Consider the following 15,671-nt stretch of genomic DNA (forward strand, 5'->3'; position numbering starts at 1 on the left):
CGGCGGTGGCGGCTGCAGCAGCGTCAAGTGAGCGAGAGGCGAGCGAGGCGTTGTTGTTGTGGGCAGCCGTTCAAGCTTGCAGCCCAGTGCCGATGACCAGGTCCAGCTGCAGGCTCGTGAGGGTGGCTCGTCCGAAGAGAAGAGAGCGAGAGGTCCAGTGGATCATTATCCGGAACATACGGAGTACTGTTTTAAACTACTGTCTCTTTGACCCTGCGTGCTGCAGGCACGAGGAGAGCTCTGGAATGTGGAATCCGGATCAGGAGACTGCGTGTGCATTTTTGGTGCGGATACTGCAGGAGACAAAATGAGTGAGAGACGGAGAGACAGAGAAGCGAGCCGTTGGAGCCGCCATGACCGATTTGTGTGCTCGTCAACACCGAGGCAGTAGCTGTACTCATGAGTCGTGACAGAGAGCAGAGATACGAGGCGGAGCAGCGTTGTTTAACCACGGTAGCAAAAGTGACTATCGCCGGCGATGGTTTCCTAAATGTGTATCCGTACGGATACAAGTGCGAACCATGGCGAGAGCAGAGGTAAGAGTGGCAGTGAGAATGAAAGTGACTTTACATGGATATCACGACGGTGGAGAGGAGGACAAGGTCGAGGACGAGGACGAGGACGAGGACGAGGAGGAGGGCTGGTGGAAGGAGGGTTCAGAAACGTCGCCAGAGGCGGGAAAGAACGTTTCCATTGACGCTTCCAAGGTGGAGGGCAGTGGGAGGCAGGTACGTACACAATGGATACCTACCCTGCAAGGTACGTATCGCTCCCGCTACCTACCTACTACCACCTAGATAGGTACCTACTCAAGCACTGATGGCGGCTGCGATAGCGGGAATGTCAAGTCCCGTTATGTGGAGGTGGTAGGCACTGTATTGGGTACGTACCCTTGAGAGCTGTCTGGTCTCGCTTTTTTCTGCGCCGTCCATCCAATATCAACTTTCCAGCCATTCTGCCATGGACAGGGTCTGATGGGACGAGGGCCCAGCATCTACACTAGCCAGCCCAGCCCACTGTTAGCGACACGATTTGCAACCGCCCATCCCGCCCACAGTTTCTTACCCGCTAACGTGGAGGCTTGGCCAGCCTGCAAAATACAGTATCGGGTCACTTATAACACGGTCTCGCTCACACGGAGACGCATGGCTGATTGGACGAGCTCGGTTTACAAAGTGGTCCTCGTGAGCAGCCGCCCCCCCCTTCCACCTTCCCAGCATTATCCCCTCCCCCCCATCCGCCAACCCTCCTTCTGGTTTACTGGCGCAACTAGAGCGGCCATCCCCCCCCGGTCGTCCCCGCTCCACACTTGTGCAGCTGCAGAAGGACAACCGGCCCCGTTTATTGGCTCTGGCTCCCGGCCGGGGCTGGACGTTCAACTGCATCTCTCTCACCGCTTCTTTCGCGGGCTCGTCGTCGTTCCTCTTCACCCACGCATGCCCGCTTCTGGCCCCCCCGACCAAGTCCCCTCGCCTCTCTCACCACCCGAATCCCTCTCAACCCCCCTTTGCCGTCACCCAAAATCTTGGTCGTCAGCGAAGAAGGTCCTCCTGCTGCCCTCATCCACATCCTCGACGCCCCGACGAAAGAGCGGTGTCTTGAGGAAAAAGCCCATATCTGCGCACCAACTCCCGTCCCTCGACTTACACCTATTCCCTTGTTGGACCTTTTCCCACGACCGATCTCACCAACATGAACGTTAACTTTGATTCGAGTGGAGGCGACGGCCTCTTGGACCTCTCCTCCTTCGACCAGCGGGACCGGTTTTCTTACGCCTCGCAAATCCCTTCATCCCAGAATAGCCCCCAGAGCGTCGCAAACATGCCCGCTCAGAGGATCTGGCCCATCCCTTTGGATATGACCTCCAATGTCGCAGCCTCGAGCCCTCCCGAGGACCCGCAAGCCCATTCGCCCTCACATAGCTCATCACCTCTGACCCAGCACTCTCACCACTCGCCGTATCAGCAACCCGTCAACTCGCTGACCGACTGGGCCCTTCAACAGCACCAGCACCAGCAACAGCAGACGCCTCATGGATTGCCCGACTACTCCCAGTTCGTCCCCGACGCCTATATGCCCGTCACATACAACCCGTATGCCCCTGGCTTCCAGACAAATCCCATCGACTTCCTTCCCGCGACGACGCAAGCCCTGCAGGCGGCAAACTTCCAACTCGCATCTGCCTTCAACACCATGCCGCCCATGGATGAGACTGTTCCCGCCATGAACTGGAACATGGGGTTGGAGAGCTGGCACGACATCCAGGCTGCCGCCTCGGCTCTTCATATCGAGGGGCTCTCACATAGCATCGGCAGCAACTCCCCGACCGGCACTTTCCTCGAGGTCCTGTCTCTGCCCAGCTCCAGCAACGGTGAGGGATGGTCAATGGTAGTCGAGCAGGGTTCCGGAGCAGGGTTCGACCACTTCCAGCAGGCCCAGTCCAACGCTGCCATCTTCAACCCTGGCCAGACGCTGCACCTAAGAACCAACTCCGACTCGTCGGATGGCGCCAATTCGTTCGAGCTTGGCAGCTACGAGGAGATCGCCCCGTTCCCCATCTCGCCCTTCTCACCCGAGTCCGATGGATATGTCGATGCCGGATCGCACCGCAACTGCTTCGGAGACAACCACAGCCACGCCCACGCCCACGCCCACGCCCACAGCCACGCTCACAACCACGCTCATGCCCATGCTCACGCTCATGCTCACAACCACGACACAGCCAGCCCCGCAGCGGCCGTTCCTCCCATGGCGATCAAGAGCTCGACCACGCCGCCCCGGCCTACGCCTGCCAGCGGCTCCGGTGCCACGTCTCCCCCCATCCTCACGACCGCTCGGAGAAACTCGGGCCAGAGGCGAAGCCCCGTTACCGGCAAGGCCACCAAGGCCGTCATCCGCCGCACTTCAACTGGCAAGAAGGACGGCACCGAGGTGAAGAAGGTGGGCCGCAGGAAAGGCCCCCTTCTTCCCGAACAGCGTAAGCAGGCCAGCGAGATCAGAAAGCTCCGTGCCTGCTTGCGTTGTAAGTTCCTGAAGAAGACCTGCGACAAGGGCGAGCCGTGTGCTGGTTGCCAGCCGTCTCACGCCAGACTCTGGCAGGTTCCTTGCACCCGCATCGATATCAAGGACATTGGCTACTTCATGAAGGACTGGAAGGCCGACTACGAGCGCCATCTCGGTCGCGGTGTCTCGGTCTACAACGTCAAGGGCTTCGCCCAGAACGAGACAGTCATGTGGATCACTCACGGCTACGGCTTTGCCCTCCCCGTCTACGTCCGCGAGGTTTACGTCGCGGACGAGAGCTGCTTCCAGGTTGACTGGGTTGAGTCTTGCCTGACCGACCAGGAGCCCATCGACTTCGAGCTCCGCACCGAGAGACTCGATGTCGGCGCCAAGGGTGTTTCCGTCGAGGCTCTGTCCGACTACCTTGACAAACACATCGATGGTGGCTTCGAGGACTTCATTGAGGACCACTTTGAGGGCACTCCCTTCATCACGGAGATCCTCAAGACGGCTCACCGCTACTACGTCAAGGAGCGTATGCCCGTCATCCGCAAGGCCCTCAAGCTGGTGCTTGCCTACAACCTCACCCTGCACATCACCATGGTTGAGAGCCAAGGCGAGGAAATCCCCCTTGATGGCCAGATTGATGATGAGGACTCAAAGTTCTACGGCAAGACCGTCGCCCCTGTCATGATCAACTTCCAGATCAAGTGTGCCATGGCCGACATGTGGCGCGAGCTGCAGAAGGAGATTCTCGAGGAGTTGTCTGCTCTGTACTCGAGCGTGTATAGCGGGGAGCGCCTCAAGAACTGGCCCACCATTTTCATGCTGGCCTCCATTCTGCTTGCCGTCTGGGAGGAGATGCAGTTCGACTGCCACTACCGCGTCCCCGACCCGGCTGCCGTCAATAAGTTCTGCAACGACATGGAGACTACTCCCGTCGGTGTCATTGTTGGCCTCTTCCACGCCATCTCCCAGAAGCTCCCAGCCTTTATGGACTGGGACACCGCCAAGCACGGTCATCTCCTCAACAACAACGTCGCCGTCTGCGAGGCCATGACCGAAGTTCGTCAGCATGTCATCAAGCACGGTAAGTAACACCGTAACAACATGGCGATATTGGTAGATTGCTAACGATTTGATTAGAGGCGTACCTGCGTACTCGCCCTGACGCCAGCTTCGACCGCAACGACTTTGACTGCCTGTCCAACAAGTTCCTGTCGAAGCTCGTCATCCGGGCCAACTAAAGCCCCCTACTGTGCTATATTGCTGCCATATATTTCCTGAGATTATGATTTCTTTGAAAATGCCTCGGGTGGGCAATTTCTTTTCATTTCCTTTGTTATTTCGAGTCACAGCGACGGCGTTGAAACGAGACACTACACATACACGCAGTATCACTCTCCGTACACCTCGGTTCGCTTCTTTTCGGCTGGTCACCTCCCCACCACGACGATTCATCGCGATGTGTTACGACCTTTTATCATGATTCAAATTACGAATGTATGACTCGAAATTTGGGGGGTGGTGGTCTTTGGTTTGCGCAGCGGCCAAGAGAGACGCGGCATGCGCCAGAGACGTTCATGGAGACGATCATGCCGGCACGACAGGCAAACGACAGAGCATAGCAAGCGTAGACGATTACGATATGCATTGGAATTGGGCGAAAGGGAAAGGCCCGGGAAAAAAACACCCACCAGACGAGATTTGGAAAGGCCACATTGGCCGCTATAGGCATTACTTGTTGTAGTTAGGCCAAAGATCGATATATCAGGCTGTTTATTCATGTTCAAACTCTTTTTTGCGCTCTTGAACTCGTTGATTGAAATGAGGCGCCATGCAATGACTGAAGACGGCACACGCCATTCGAAGGATAAGGTGGCATCTATCGTGGTGCAGCCGACTAGGATCGCATATCTGATAAGGGGACGAACCGCTGCGGGGTTCTTCAGTTTACCTAGGTCGCGAGATCATGTTCCGACCAAGAGCAGTGGAGGGAGGGAGCGAACTTTGACGCCGTTGTGACCAATGCAATGAACACAGGGGAGGGAGGCTGGAGGAGAGATGCAAATAGTGGTGTTACGTTATCACGGTGTTTGCGGGCGGCCACGTTGTCAGGGGGGCTCGGGATTGCATGTAACCTACTGTTATCGGGCGTGGCTATGCTAGTGCGAGCGAAGCACTCGGAGAGCGCGCGTGGACGGATGTCGCGATGAGGCCCGAGCTGGAGAACACCAATGTCGCCATCGCCCATTCCTCGGTAGATAACGAAAGCGTCAGTCCCTCTATCCGAAAATACTAAAGGGTGAGGGGATGAGGGAAAGTTTGTGAAGAAGGGACGGAGGTTGCTCGGAGACGGTCCGTCGTCACCCTCGGTTTCTTGAGGCATGTTCAGTCGCATGCAACCCTCGGCTGGTCGTTCCAGCCATCGTTAGGGATGGCCGAAAAGGCTGTTGTGGTGTTTGTTCTCGTTCGGGCGATGGTTCAGGTAAAGCCAGAGACGAAGAGGTTGGGTGGTCTTGGTGGAGGATGACGTCGGGTTCTGGTCTAACCCTGGCCTGGCCTGTTGTATCCATCTTTCTCCGCACTTGGGCGCTTTCCTCGTATCGATGGAGGACTCACTGACTGACTGGCCGGGTTCCGAACGTTGGGTGACGGGCGGAGGAAGCCATCTTGAGGCCAAACATGGATGAGTAAAACTAATATGATACAAATGTTCTTCTGAAGTCGATAGAAGCTTTCGTATGGGTAAAGCAGGCGAAGCGAAGACTGACTAAGAGGCTGCAAAGGTGGCGGGTTCCGGAATGTGAGAGCGACCGGTGTGACACAAAGCTTTCTGCGCAGTCAGTTCGTTGTTTCTGGAGGGGCGCCTGGACCGGCTGGCATCAGGGTGGCGGGTGGGGCGCTTGTTTGTCACCACACGGTCAGTGACAGTCAGCGGTCGGGCCGGATGTCTTTGACCCTGGGGGGCTGACTTCGTTTGCAAGGCAGTGAGACACAGTGATTCCAGTGAGCTGCTAAACAAACCATGGCCAACTTATCCTTTCCTGTTGTCAAATACAGACCCGTAGGACAGGACGAGCATTCCAGGCTGATGCTCTCGGCGAGTGCTTCAGCCCCAACACTATCGTGGACGATGACGACGAGCTGTTGAATGTTTGCGTCTTTGGGGGGGGGAACAGCTACAGGGATTGATGAGCGCCCGAGAAGAGGGGCTGTATCGACCCATCAGTTCCTCACCGATACTCCGTAGCGCGCCCCCCAAAGGCTTTCTGGGGAAACAACATACTAGGTATTGTGATCTTTTTTTCTCCCTTCGGAGATTTCTCATCTTCCATGGTCAAAGGAAACACAAATCTTTGATCGCTCTCTCACACTCTTTCACTCTGGAAAAGCCACATTGTGTGCCAACTGGTTCCGTAGGATAAGGAGGGTTGCAGCGGTGGCATGAACGAGACCATCTGATCAAAGAAAGCGTGGCGGCGGCGAGCAAGCCAACCATCAACTGAGACATCCAATCCGGCACAGCAGTCAGAGTTCCAGCCTTCCCAGGTTCGCCGGCCAAACGTACCTGGCCTGATAGCCAAGATAAAGGGTTACTGATACTTACTCGTAATACTGTTTTGCCGGTTGTTCCGTTGGGAATCCAGGTACCTCTACTTCCCGCCGAAACCCCCACTTGGTTCTGGAGGGTTCCGGCTTGCTCCTGCTTACAGGTATCTCAACGCTCTGTGGTAGGTACTTGCGCAGTTGCTGATGAATCATTCGCCATTCCCCCAGACAAGGCACTCGCTGCATAATCTGCTCCACCTTTCCGTCCCTGCGCCTCCAATCAAGCGCCTCCTCCCCTTCCCTTTCGCCTGCCTTCCGCGGTCAGTCACCACTCAGCCCGTTCCTTCCCTCCTCCAACAGACCTACCCAGGCCAACCTCCATCCTCGGTATTTAAACCACTTCACCTCTTCCTCCCACTCCTCGGTCGATTCTTCCTAATACATCCACTACCAACAAGTTCTCGCTCAGCGAAATACATCAGCGGATCCCTCAATCACGAGCATTCAAGTTACGAACAATCACTTTCAATCACACAGACAGATCAAGAAGTCGCCATCATGCAGATCTTCGTCAAGACCCGTAAGCTGCCTCCCACGTCAGACCGTCCTACATCCACCAGTTATTAACTTTTTTGCAACAGTCACCGGCAAGACCATCACTCTCGAGGTCGAGTCCTCTGATACCATCGACAACGTGAAGTCGAAGATCCAGGACAAGGAGGGTATCCCCCCCGATCAGCAGCGTCTTATCTTCGCTGGCAAGCAGCTTGAGGACGGCCGCACCCTCTCCGACTACAACATCCAGAAGGAGTCTACCCTTCACTTGGTTCTCCGCCTTCGTGGTGGTATGCAGATCTGTAAGTTGCTATGTCATGCACTGCCTCTTTGAACCGTTACTGACCCCCAATCAGTCGTCAAGACCCTTACCGGCAAGACCATCACTCTCGAGGTCGAGTCCTCTGACACCATCGACAACGTGAAGTCGAAGATCCAGGACAAGGAGGGTATCCCCCCCGATCAGCAGCGTCTTATCTTTGCCGGTAAGCAGCTTGAGGATGGTCGCACCCTCTCCGACTACAACATCCAGAAGGAGTCCACTCTTCACTTGGTGCTTCGTCTCCGTGGTGGTATGCAGATCTTTGTCAAGACCTTGACCGGAAAGACCATCACACTCGAGGTCGAATCATCCGACACCATTGACAACGTCAAATCCAAGATCCAGGACAAGGAGGGCATTCCTCCCGATCAGCAGCGTTTGATTTTCGCCGGAAAGCAGCTGGAAGATGGTCGCACTTTGTCCGACTACAACATTCAGAAGGAGTCGACTCTCCACCTTGTCCTTCGTCTCCGTGGTGGTATGCAAATCTTCGTCAAGACCTTGACCGGCAAGACGATTACGCTCGAGGTTGAGTCATCGGACACAATCGACAACGTTAAATCCAAGATTCAAGATAAGGAGGGTATCCCTCCTGACCAGCAGCGTCTCATTTTTGCTGGAAAGCAGCTGGAGGACGGTCGCACCCTGAGCGATTACAACATTCAGAAGGAGTCGACGCTTCACCTCGTCCTCCGTCTGCGTGGCGGTCAGTAAGCGATGGCTTCGGTACATACGGAAGCTGCCTGTTTCAAGGCACCGGCGTTCATGGGTTATGATTAAGGGATATGGCATGGATGAAATTTTCACACATACCTAAGCATTAGCTAGGAACCTCGCGCTCACGAAAGCGCTCCAATACCAGACTATTTGAAGTCAAACTCTTTGCCTCGTTTCGTACCTTGACCTCGTGATGAGATAGTGTATACAGTTGAGCTGCATTGATCTCTTATCAGTGACGTACACAGTGGACCCGTTCATGCGACAGCGGGGCAGCCCGCAGTGAAATCCTCCCACAGTAGCTGCTGGAGCCCTGCATCCAAACTCATCTTTCTCCAGAATACACACACATTTGGCTCGCCTCCGTGTTGCGTCACGACATGAGGGGCTCACGGAACCTTTGGAAGCGCCTGGAAATACATGTTCTTTTGCCCCCATAGCGGTTTCCTATTTTCCCCTGAATTTTTATACTCTTCTCTCAATCATCCGCAAGTTCGCCAAGGACTGGAACGGCAGCGGCATCGCCCAGGAGCGCGCGCCTGGTAAGGCTGAGAGAGGCTATGCGGTCCTTCTTCTACCATTTGAAGTTTGAGCTCTATCCCACCTCCAGCCCCGCGACAGGTGACGCGACGAAGACCAAAGGGAAAGCTCAAGCAGCAGCAGTGTTTGACAAGGATCTTTGGCTTCCTCCGAAAGGCGCCGACATCTTTGCCGAACTTCCTGTACATTCAAAGAAGAAATCCAGACAAGCGAATCTCTCATACCGACCGCAGCCTTCGCCACTGCAGTCATTCGAATCACCTTACCCCGCCGATACCTACAGGTCGAGTACACTGCGAGCGCCGACCGAGAGTCCGAGTCCCAACCTAATCGACTGTGGTCCTTCAAGAGCACTAGTCAAGGAGGATAGTGGCAGCAACATCGAGAGACTATCAGAGAGGCAGTGGAGGGCGCGCACGCAGAGCTTCCCTCCTCCACCTTCATCGGCTGCACTACGACCAGAGGCGGCCGTCAGGGACTGGCGTTTCGGGCGAGTGAGCATCGAGAGTATTGACGTGGACCTGGAAAGCGACGCGCATACGAACCAGATGGCGACTGAGGCGGCGAGCTCTGCGGCAGACTTGGGCGTCGGTCCGACGTTTGGCGGCACAGGGAAGTCCACCAAGGCGAAGTACGTTCCGCTGGAGACGAAAAACACAGAGGTCGGCTGGGGAGTGGTGCATTTCTATCGCGAAGAGGAGGACACGCCTGGACTGGGACTGCCGCCTTCAGAAGACGAGGGCGTCGAGGCGGAGGAATGTACGACTCTGTGCATACCCGCGGTTCCCAGTTACCTTAGTCCGGGCGACTTCCTTGGATATGTTGGTGAGAAATGGAGGGACGACATCAGCCACTACAGGATGGTCATGACGGCCAGGATGAACCGGTACCTCGTGCTACTGAAGTTCAGGAACAGCAAGAGGGCGCGCGAGTGGCAGAAGGAGTTTAACGGAAAGGTGTTCAACAGCATGGAGGTGAGAAGTCACAGCACTTAATGACTGGTAAAACCACCACTGACAAACTTCTCGCAGGCGCAAGTTTGCCATGTCGTCTTTGTCAAATCGATCACATTCGAGACGCCCACGAGGGAAAATCGCACGTTTCCCGACCTCAACCACGATCCCTTTACACCTTCCTCCTCCTCGGTCGCTGCCTCAAGCAGCTTGAAGCCCTTCCCCCCGCCAACACCGAGTCTCGTCGAACTGCCGACCTGTCCAGTGTGTCTCGAACGCATGGACGACACAACTGGGCTGATGACCATTCCCTGCCAACACGTCTTTCACTGCACTTGTCTGCAAAACTGGAAAGGCTCAGGATGCCCGGTCTGCCGTCATACAAACCCTGAGACGGCCTACGACCCGTCGAACCCGTATACTCAGCCGTTCGGATCATCAGTGTCGAACCTCTGCAGTGTGTGCGATTCCACAGATGATCTGTGGATCTGCCTCATTTGCGGCAACGTGGGCTGCGGCCGGTATAAGGGCGGCCACGCCAAGGACCACTGGAAGGAGACAGCACATAGCTTCGCCTTGGAGCTGGAGACGCAGCATGTGTGGGACTACGCCGGCGACACCTGGGTCCACCGTCTGATTCGCGACAAGGGGGATGGCAAGGTCGTCGAGCTTCCAGGGAGCAACGGGCATCACCACAGCCCTGAGGGCGGGTACGAGGATACCGTCCCGCGAGCAAAGCTGGATAACATCGGTCTAGAGTACACGCATCTCCTGACGAGTCAACTCGAGTCACAGCGGGTGTACTTTGAGGAAATGCTGAGCAAAGTAGCAGACAAGGCCTCCAAGGCCGCCGCGACCGCCGAGTCCGCCTCGACGCAGGCCGCCGCAGCGTTGGAAGAGAACGCGACCCTCAAAGCAGAGCTCACCCGCCTTCGAACGCAGGTCATCCCCCAGCTCGAGCGCGACGCGGAGCGGGACCGCAACAAGGCCACCAAAGCCCAGGAGCTTGCCCGCAACATGGGAAAGGCCCTGCAGGAGGAGAAGCAGGTTACGCAGGGGCTGATGAAGCGCGTGGAGCATAACAACGCCGAGGTCGAGGCGCTCCGGAAGAAGGACGAGGAGTACAAGGCGCAGATTGCGGAGCTGGAGGAGATGAATCGCGACCTGAGCATGTTCATCTCGGGCCAGGAGAAGCTCAAGGAGCTGGAGAGCGAAGGAAAGGTCGGGGCTGGGGAGGTTGCGGAGGGGAGCGTCAGTGTTCCTGAGAGGAAGGGGAAGCGGAGGGCAAAGAAGTGATTTTTTATTTTTATTTTTCTACTTTCTGCTACGTGGAACTTTTGGCGTTGTGGTCGGGGGACAATGCATGGGACGACGGGTTCGCGTGTATTAATTAATAGCGCAGAATAGGCGAACAGGCTACCTGTATAAAAAGTAATTTAAAGACGCTAAAGAAGCGCACTTACGTAGGTATAAAATATTAAAATCTTAGGTAATAGTGCTATAAGTAGTAGCTAAAGGGTATTAGGTCCTTAGCTACCACTAGGTATATACCTATAAGCTTAAGAAATATAGTTAATTAACTAAATTTAAAATAAGACTTATTATCTATAGTAACTAATAAGTAGAAAATCTATAAGATACTTATATAGCTATATTAGTAAGTATATTATTTAAAATACTTATAGTAATAGCTACTTACTTTAACCTAGAACTACTTTAATATAATATAGTAAATATATTTATTTATACTACTATTAATAAGGTAGTATTTATAAAAATACCTCTAGGCTACTAAATTACTAGCTAGATCTTCTAGTTATTAAAAGCTCTTTATAGGCTTTAATAATCTCCTTTACTATAGTAAAAGTACTTTAAAAAAAGGCTTACTATATAAGGATTTTACTAAGTACTTAATAAGAATTAGTATTAGAAAAAGGATTATATTATATTCTTTTTCTATATTAATAACTATATATTAGCTTATTACTATATAGATAAAACGTAAGTAAGTAATAAAATAGTAGCACTTTAATAATAATACTACCTTAAAAGTAGAAGCCTATTATAATAGTTTTTTAGCTTTAAGTACTAGCTAATAAGAAGGTAAAAGAGTTCTCTTATAAGAACTAAGTCTTTAGGTAAGTAATTTATTATTTAAGGACCTTATTTAATAAGCTACTAGCCTTACTAGGGGTGTTATAATTCTTAAGAACCTTAATTTAATCTATTAAAGTAAAGTTAGTAGTATAGGCTTTATAAAGCTTTTACTTTAAAGTATTAACTATATTTTTTTACTTTTTTTAAACTATAAGAATATTTTATATATAAATATAAAGTTATTTAAAGTTATTAGTATAGTAGCTTATAATAAAGCTTAGTTTAAGTTCTAAGTTTTACTAAGTATAATATAAAGTAAGTTAGTAGTAGACCTATTAGTATAAATTAGCTAGATTTTCTTTATATAAAGCCTTAAATACCTTTTTAGTAAAATATCTTTTTTTCTTATTACTAAATAAAGACTAACTAGTAACCTAAATAAATATAAGTAAGCTATTTATATAGCGCTATAAGTATTAACTATAAGTAGCTTAGTTAGTATTAGTAAGGAATTATTTAAGGCTTAATTCCTAAAAGTAAAGTATAAGGTTAAATTCTTATAGGTCTTTAGCTTTATTATTTAAAAAGAAGGTGCTTTATTAATTAGAGGTAAGGTTTTAAGTAGGGGTTATTATTTTAGTATTAAATACTAAAAGGCTACTTTTACTAGTAGATTAAGCTATTTTAATAGTAAAAAGAAAATAAAAAGAAGTTTAAGGGCTATATTAACTAATATATAACTAAGCTTAAAATAAAGTAGTAAAAAAAAAAATTTAAGATATTATACTTTTATCTTTAAAGAAAATAAAAGTAACTTTTAAATAGTATTATAGTAATAATACTATATTAGTTTAGTATATAACTATATCTCTTATTATAAGAATTTAAAAGTAAAAAAAAAGAAAATCTATACTAAGAGGCTAGTAGTCTTACTAGCTATTATATAGCTATTTAATTTATTTATAAATTACCTAATAGTTTTTATAACTAAAGGTTTTAGTTTTTTTACTTTTTAGTAAATCTTTTAGTACTATAAGGCTTACTAGCTACTAAAGTAAAGGTATACTAACTACTAAGGCTAAAGGCCTTAGCTACTAAGGCATAAGGTATAAACTACTATAGCTATAGCGTACTTACTACTAAGGCGTAATATATAAACTACTATAGCTATAGTATACTTACTACTAAGGCATAAGGTATAGACTAGCTACTAAACTATACTATAACTATATTCTTATTTATATATTTTTTATATAACCCCTCTAGCTATAATAATTAAACTTATAACTAAAGGAAGTAAGATAATTATAAAATAACTACTTAGTTAATAACTAACTAAATAAAAAGGTTTAGTCTTACTTTTTTAAAATATTAAAAGAATAAGATAGAAGTATACTTAAGTACTTTAGGTCTTTATTTCCTTATATTATATATTATATAACTATAGTTAAATTTTAGAAGAATAAAAAAAAAACCCTTATTTCTTAGTTAGGAAATCCTTAGCTAATCTTAGTAATATTATTAGTAAAACTAAGAAATGTAACTGTATAAAAGAGTACGCAGGTTACTTGTTTTATTACTATAATTAAATAGTTACACACTTATAAGGGTAATTAATATCTAACTTACCCCCTTAAGGGCTTATAAAGCTTATAGGCCTTAGACACGTTATGTGAGGTAGAAACCCTAGATTCCTAGGTAAAGACCCTCTATTATGTGTGTCGCGACCGTGCATCGAACTCAGTTAATTAAGATTGACTGGGAGCTGGGCTTATAACCACTAAGAAATGCGACCGTACAAAAGAGTACACAGGTCACCTGTTTTGTTACTGCAATTAAATAGTTACACACTTATAAGGGCAATTAATATCTAACTGTAAAATTACCTTTAAAAGTAAGGCTAGTTTACTACTTATTTCTTAATAATTTACTATAAAGTAGCTATATATTTACTAGCTAATTTATATATAATTTTACTATATTTAATATACCTCTTAAGTGCTAGTAATATAATTAACTACTATAAAGCCTATATTAAATATTCTTTATATATAGCTTATTTATTTATTAATTATCTTTTAATATCTTATATATTTTTCTTTTATTTAATAGTAAACCTTTACTTTATTATAAGCTAATTATTACTATTAATATACTTTAAAGTATATATATTAGTTACTTATATTTAATTAAGCTATAAATATAGTAAATTATAATACACTAAGTGCTTTTATGAATCTATTAGCTACTAATTTAGTAGACTTCTTATATTTAATAGTAATTTAATTTACTACTACTTCTTAGTATAGCTAGTAGTTATAAATATTTATATACTATAGTCTTATTTATAATTAAATAAGCTCCTTAGTAATAAGCCTAATAGTCTAAATATTATTATAGTTAATATAAATAGTTAGTAGCTATTTAGTAGCTACTTACTTATTAAGTAATAATTTAGTTTTTAGTTATATTAATAGTTAAATACTTAGTATAGTAATTAATCTACTAGTAAAAAGTGCCCTTTTTATAGTAAATTATAGTACTAGTAATTTAGCTTTAGTAGTTAACATATATAATAAGCAAGCGCGCTAGACAAGTAAGCGTGCTACCTAATTACAGCTACTTTATAAATATAACTAAGAAGTAACTATAAAATAATAAAATTAATTTAAACTACTTAGAATCCTATTCTTTAGATATTTCTTTATTAAACTAGTACGTTTACGTATTATATCTAGTGTTCTTATAGGTACTACACTACTGTTTACCTATTTTTATCCTTAATCTATAACTACTACTCTAACGCGTTTCCTCCTTAATCTAGGTTATTACCTCTCTCTATAACTAAATATCCTATATATTAGCTACACTAAGACTCCCTTCTTACTTTAGATAAGTTTCTTTTACCTTTTTATATTAGTTAAGTAGGTTATTCTCCTTATAAAGGGTTTTAACTTTAGCCTTTAATAAAGTATTCTTATATATAATTTCTAACGCTTTTTTAAGAATATACTTAGTAGCTATTAATCTATATATTAGGGAGCTATTTAGATAATTAATAAAGTAATCCTTAATAAGAGTTCCTTAAGAAGATATCTTTATTATGTTATATAGTGTCTAGGAAGTCTAAGCTAGTAGTGTTATTAGAAGAGATCCTAGAGGTGTTAGAGTGTATAACTTAATATCTAGCTTTAATAGCACACTTTCTAGACTTAGAGGGATAAGCCTTACCCCTCTAAAGCCTCCTTAAATATTTACTTTTATAAGAGCTTACTTAAAGGCGTTATAAAATACTAGAAAGAAGTTATCCTTTATAATATAGGTATTACCTTATTATATCTTATCCTTAATTTCTTAACTATATACTAGCTTTAAAGGCCTAAAACACCTAATATCTAAAGGCTAAAGTAAATAAAATAAATAAGGTAGTATATAAAAGGTAATAATATTATTTTCCTTATAATATAGCTTAAAGTCTATAAAATAGTAACTTTTATACTTATTAATAATAAGAAGGTAATATTTCCTTTTTATATATAACTTTAAATATTAATTAAAGTACTAAAGCTAATCTAGGCCTTTTTTATTTATTATTTATCTATTTTTAGACGTTATAATAACCTAGTTAGGTAGAAGACTAGATTCTATATACTAAGTAGAGAGGAGATTTTTACCTCTAATAATAATATATAGTAAGACGCTATAACTAGATAAACTAATAGCCTAAATAACTATAACTTATTCTTAATTTCTAGGCTATACTATTTTTATATTTAAACGTCTTTTAGAGCTTATAATAACTATTCTAGATATAATCTAGCCTATTATAAAGCTAGTCTTATTAAAGTTATAGATATTAGACTTTATAATACTATATTTTATAATTATATTTACTATAAGGTAAAACTATATGTTTATTACGTCTAGATCTT

At 46.3% G+C, this 15,671-nt stretch overlaps 4 protein-coding genes across 4 annotated transcripts; all 4 read left to right on the forward strand.

Moving 5' to 3' along the window:
• Nucleotides 1-521: 521 nt before the first annotated feature.
• On the forward strand, nt 522-870 carry GLRG_10960 (uncharacterized protein; the record flags this gene model as incomplete). The annotated part of the gene is made up of 2 exons (XM_008101680.1): nt 522-728; nt 802-870. The coding sequence occupies 2 exons, from the start codon at nt 522-524 to the stop codon at nt 868-870; spliced, it is 276 nt and encodes a 91-aa protein (XP_008099871.1).
• An 822-nt stretch (nt 871-1,692) lies between these two features.
• GLRG_10961 (uncharacterized protein) lies at nt 1,693-4,250 on the forward strand (the record flags this gene model as incomplete). Its single annotated transcript, XM_008101681.1, has 2 exons — nt 1,693-4,093; nt 4,150-4,250. 2 exons carry the CDS (start codon nt 1,693-1,695, stop codon nt 4,248-4,250), a joined length of 2,502 nt encoding a protein of 833 aa, XP_008099872.1.
• A 2,863-nt stretch (nt 4,251-7,113) lies between these two features.
• On the forward strand, nt 7,114-8,146 carry GLRG_10962 (ubiquitin family protein; the record flags this gene model as incomplete). Its single annotated transcript, XM_008101682.1, has 3 exons — nt 7,114-7,135; nt 7,197-7,412; nt 7,467-8,146. 3 exons carry the CDS (start codon nt 7,114-7,116, stop codon nt 8,144-8,146), a joined length of 918 nt encoding a protein of 305 aa, XP_008099873.1.
• Nucleotides 8,147-8,709: 563 nt separating this feature from the next.
• Nucleotides 8,710-10,938, forward strand: GLRG_10963 (Zn-finger in ubiquitin-hydrolase; the record flags this gene model as incomplete). Its single annotated transcript, XM_008101683.1, has 2 exons — nt 8,710-9,663; nt 9,721-10,938. 2 exons carry the CDS (start codon nt 8,710-8,712, stop codon nt 10,936-10,938), a joined length of 2,172 nt encoding a protein of 723 aa, XP_008099874.1.
• Between the last annotated feature and the right edge of the window lie 4,733 nt (nt 10,939-15,671).

The sequence above is a fragment of the Colletotrichum graminicola genome (assembly GCF_000149035.1).
Source record: "Colletotrichum graminicola M1.001 genomic scaffold supercont1.71, whole genome shotgun sequence".
Classification (NCBI taxonomy): Eukaryota; Fungi; Ascomycota; class Sordariomycetes; order Glomerellales; family Glomerellaceae; genus Colletotrichum; species Colletotrichum graminicola.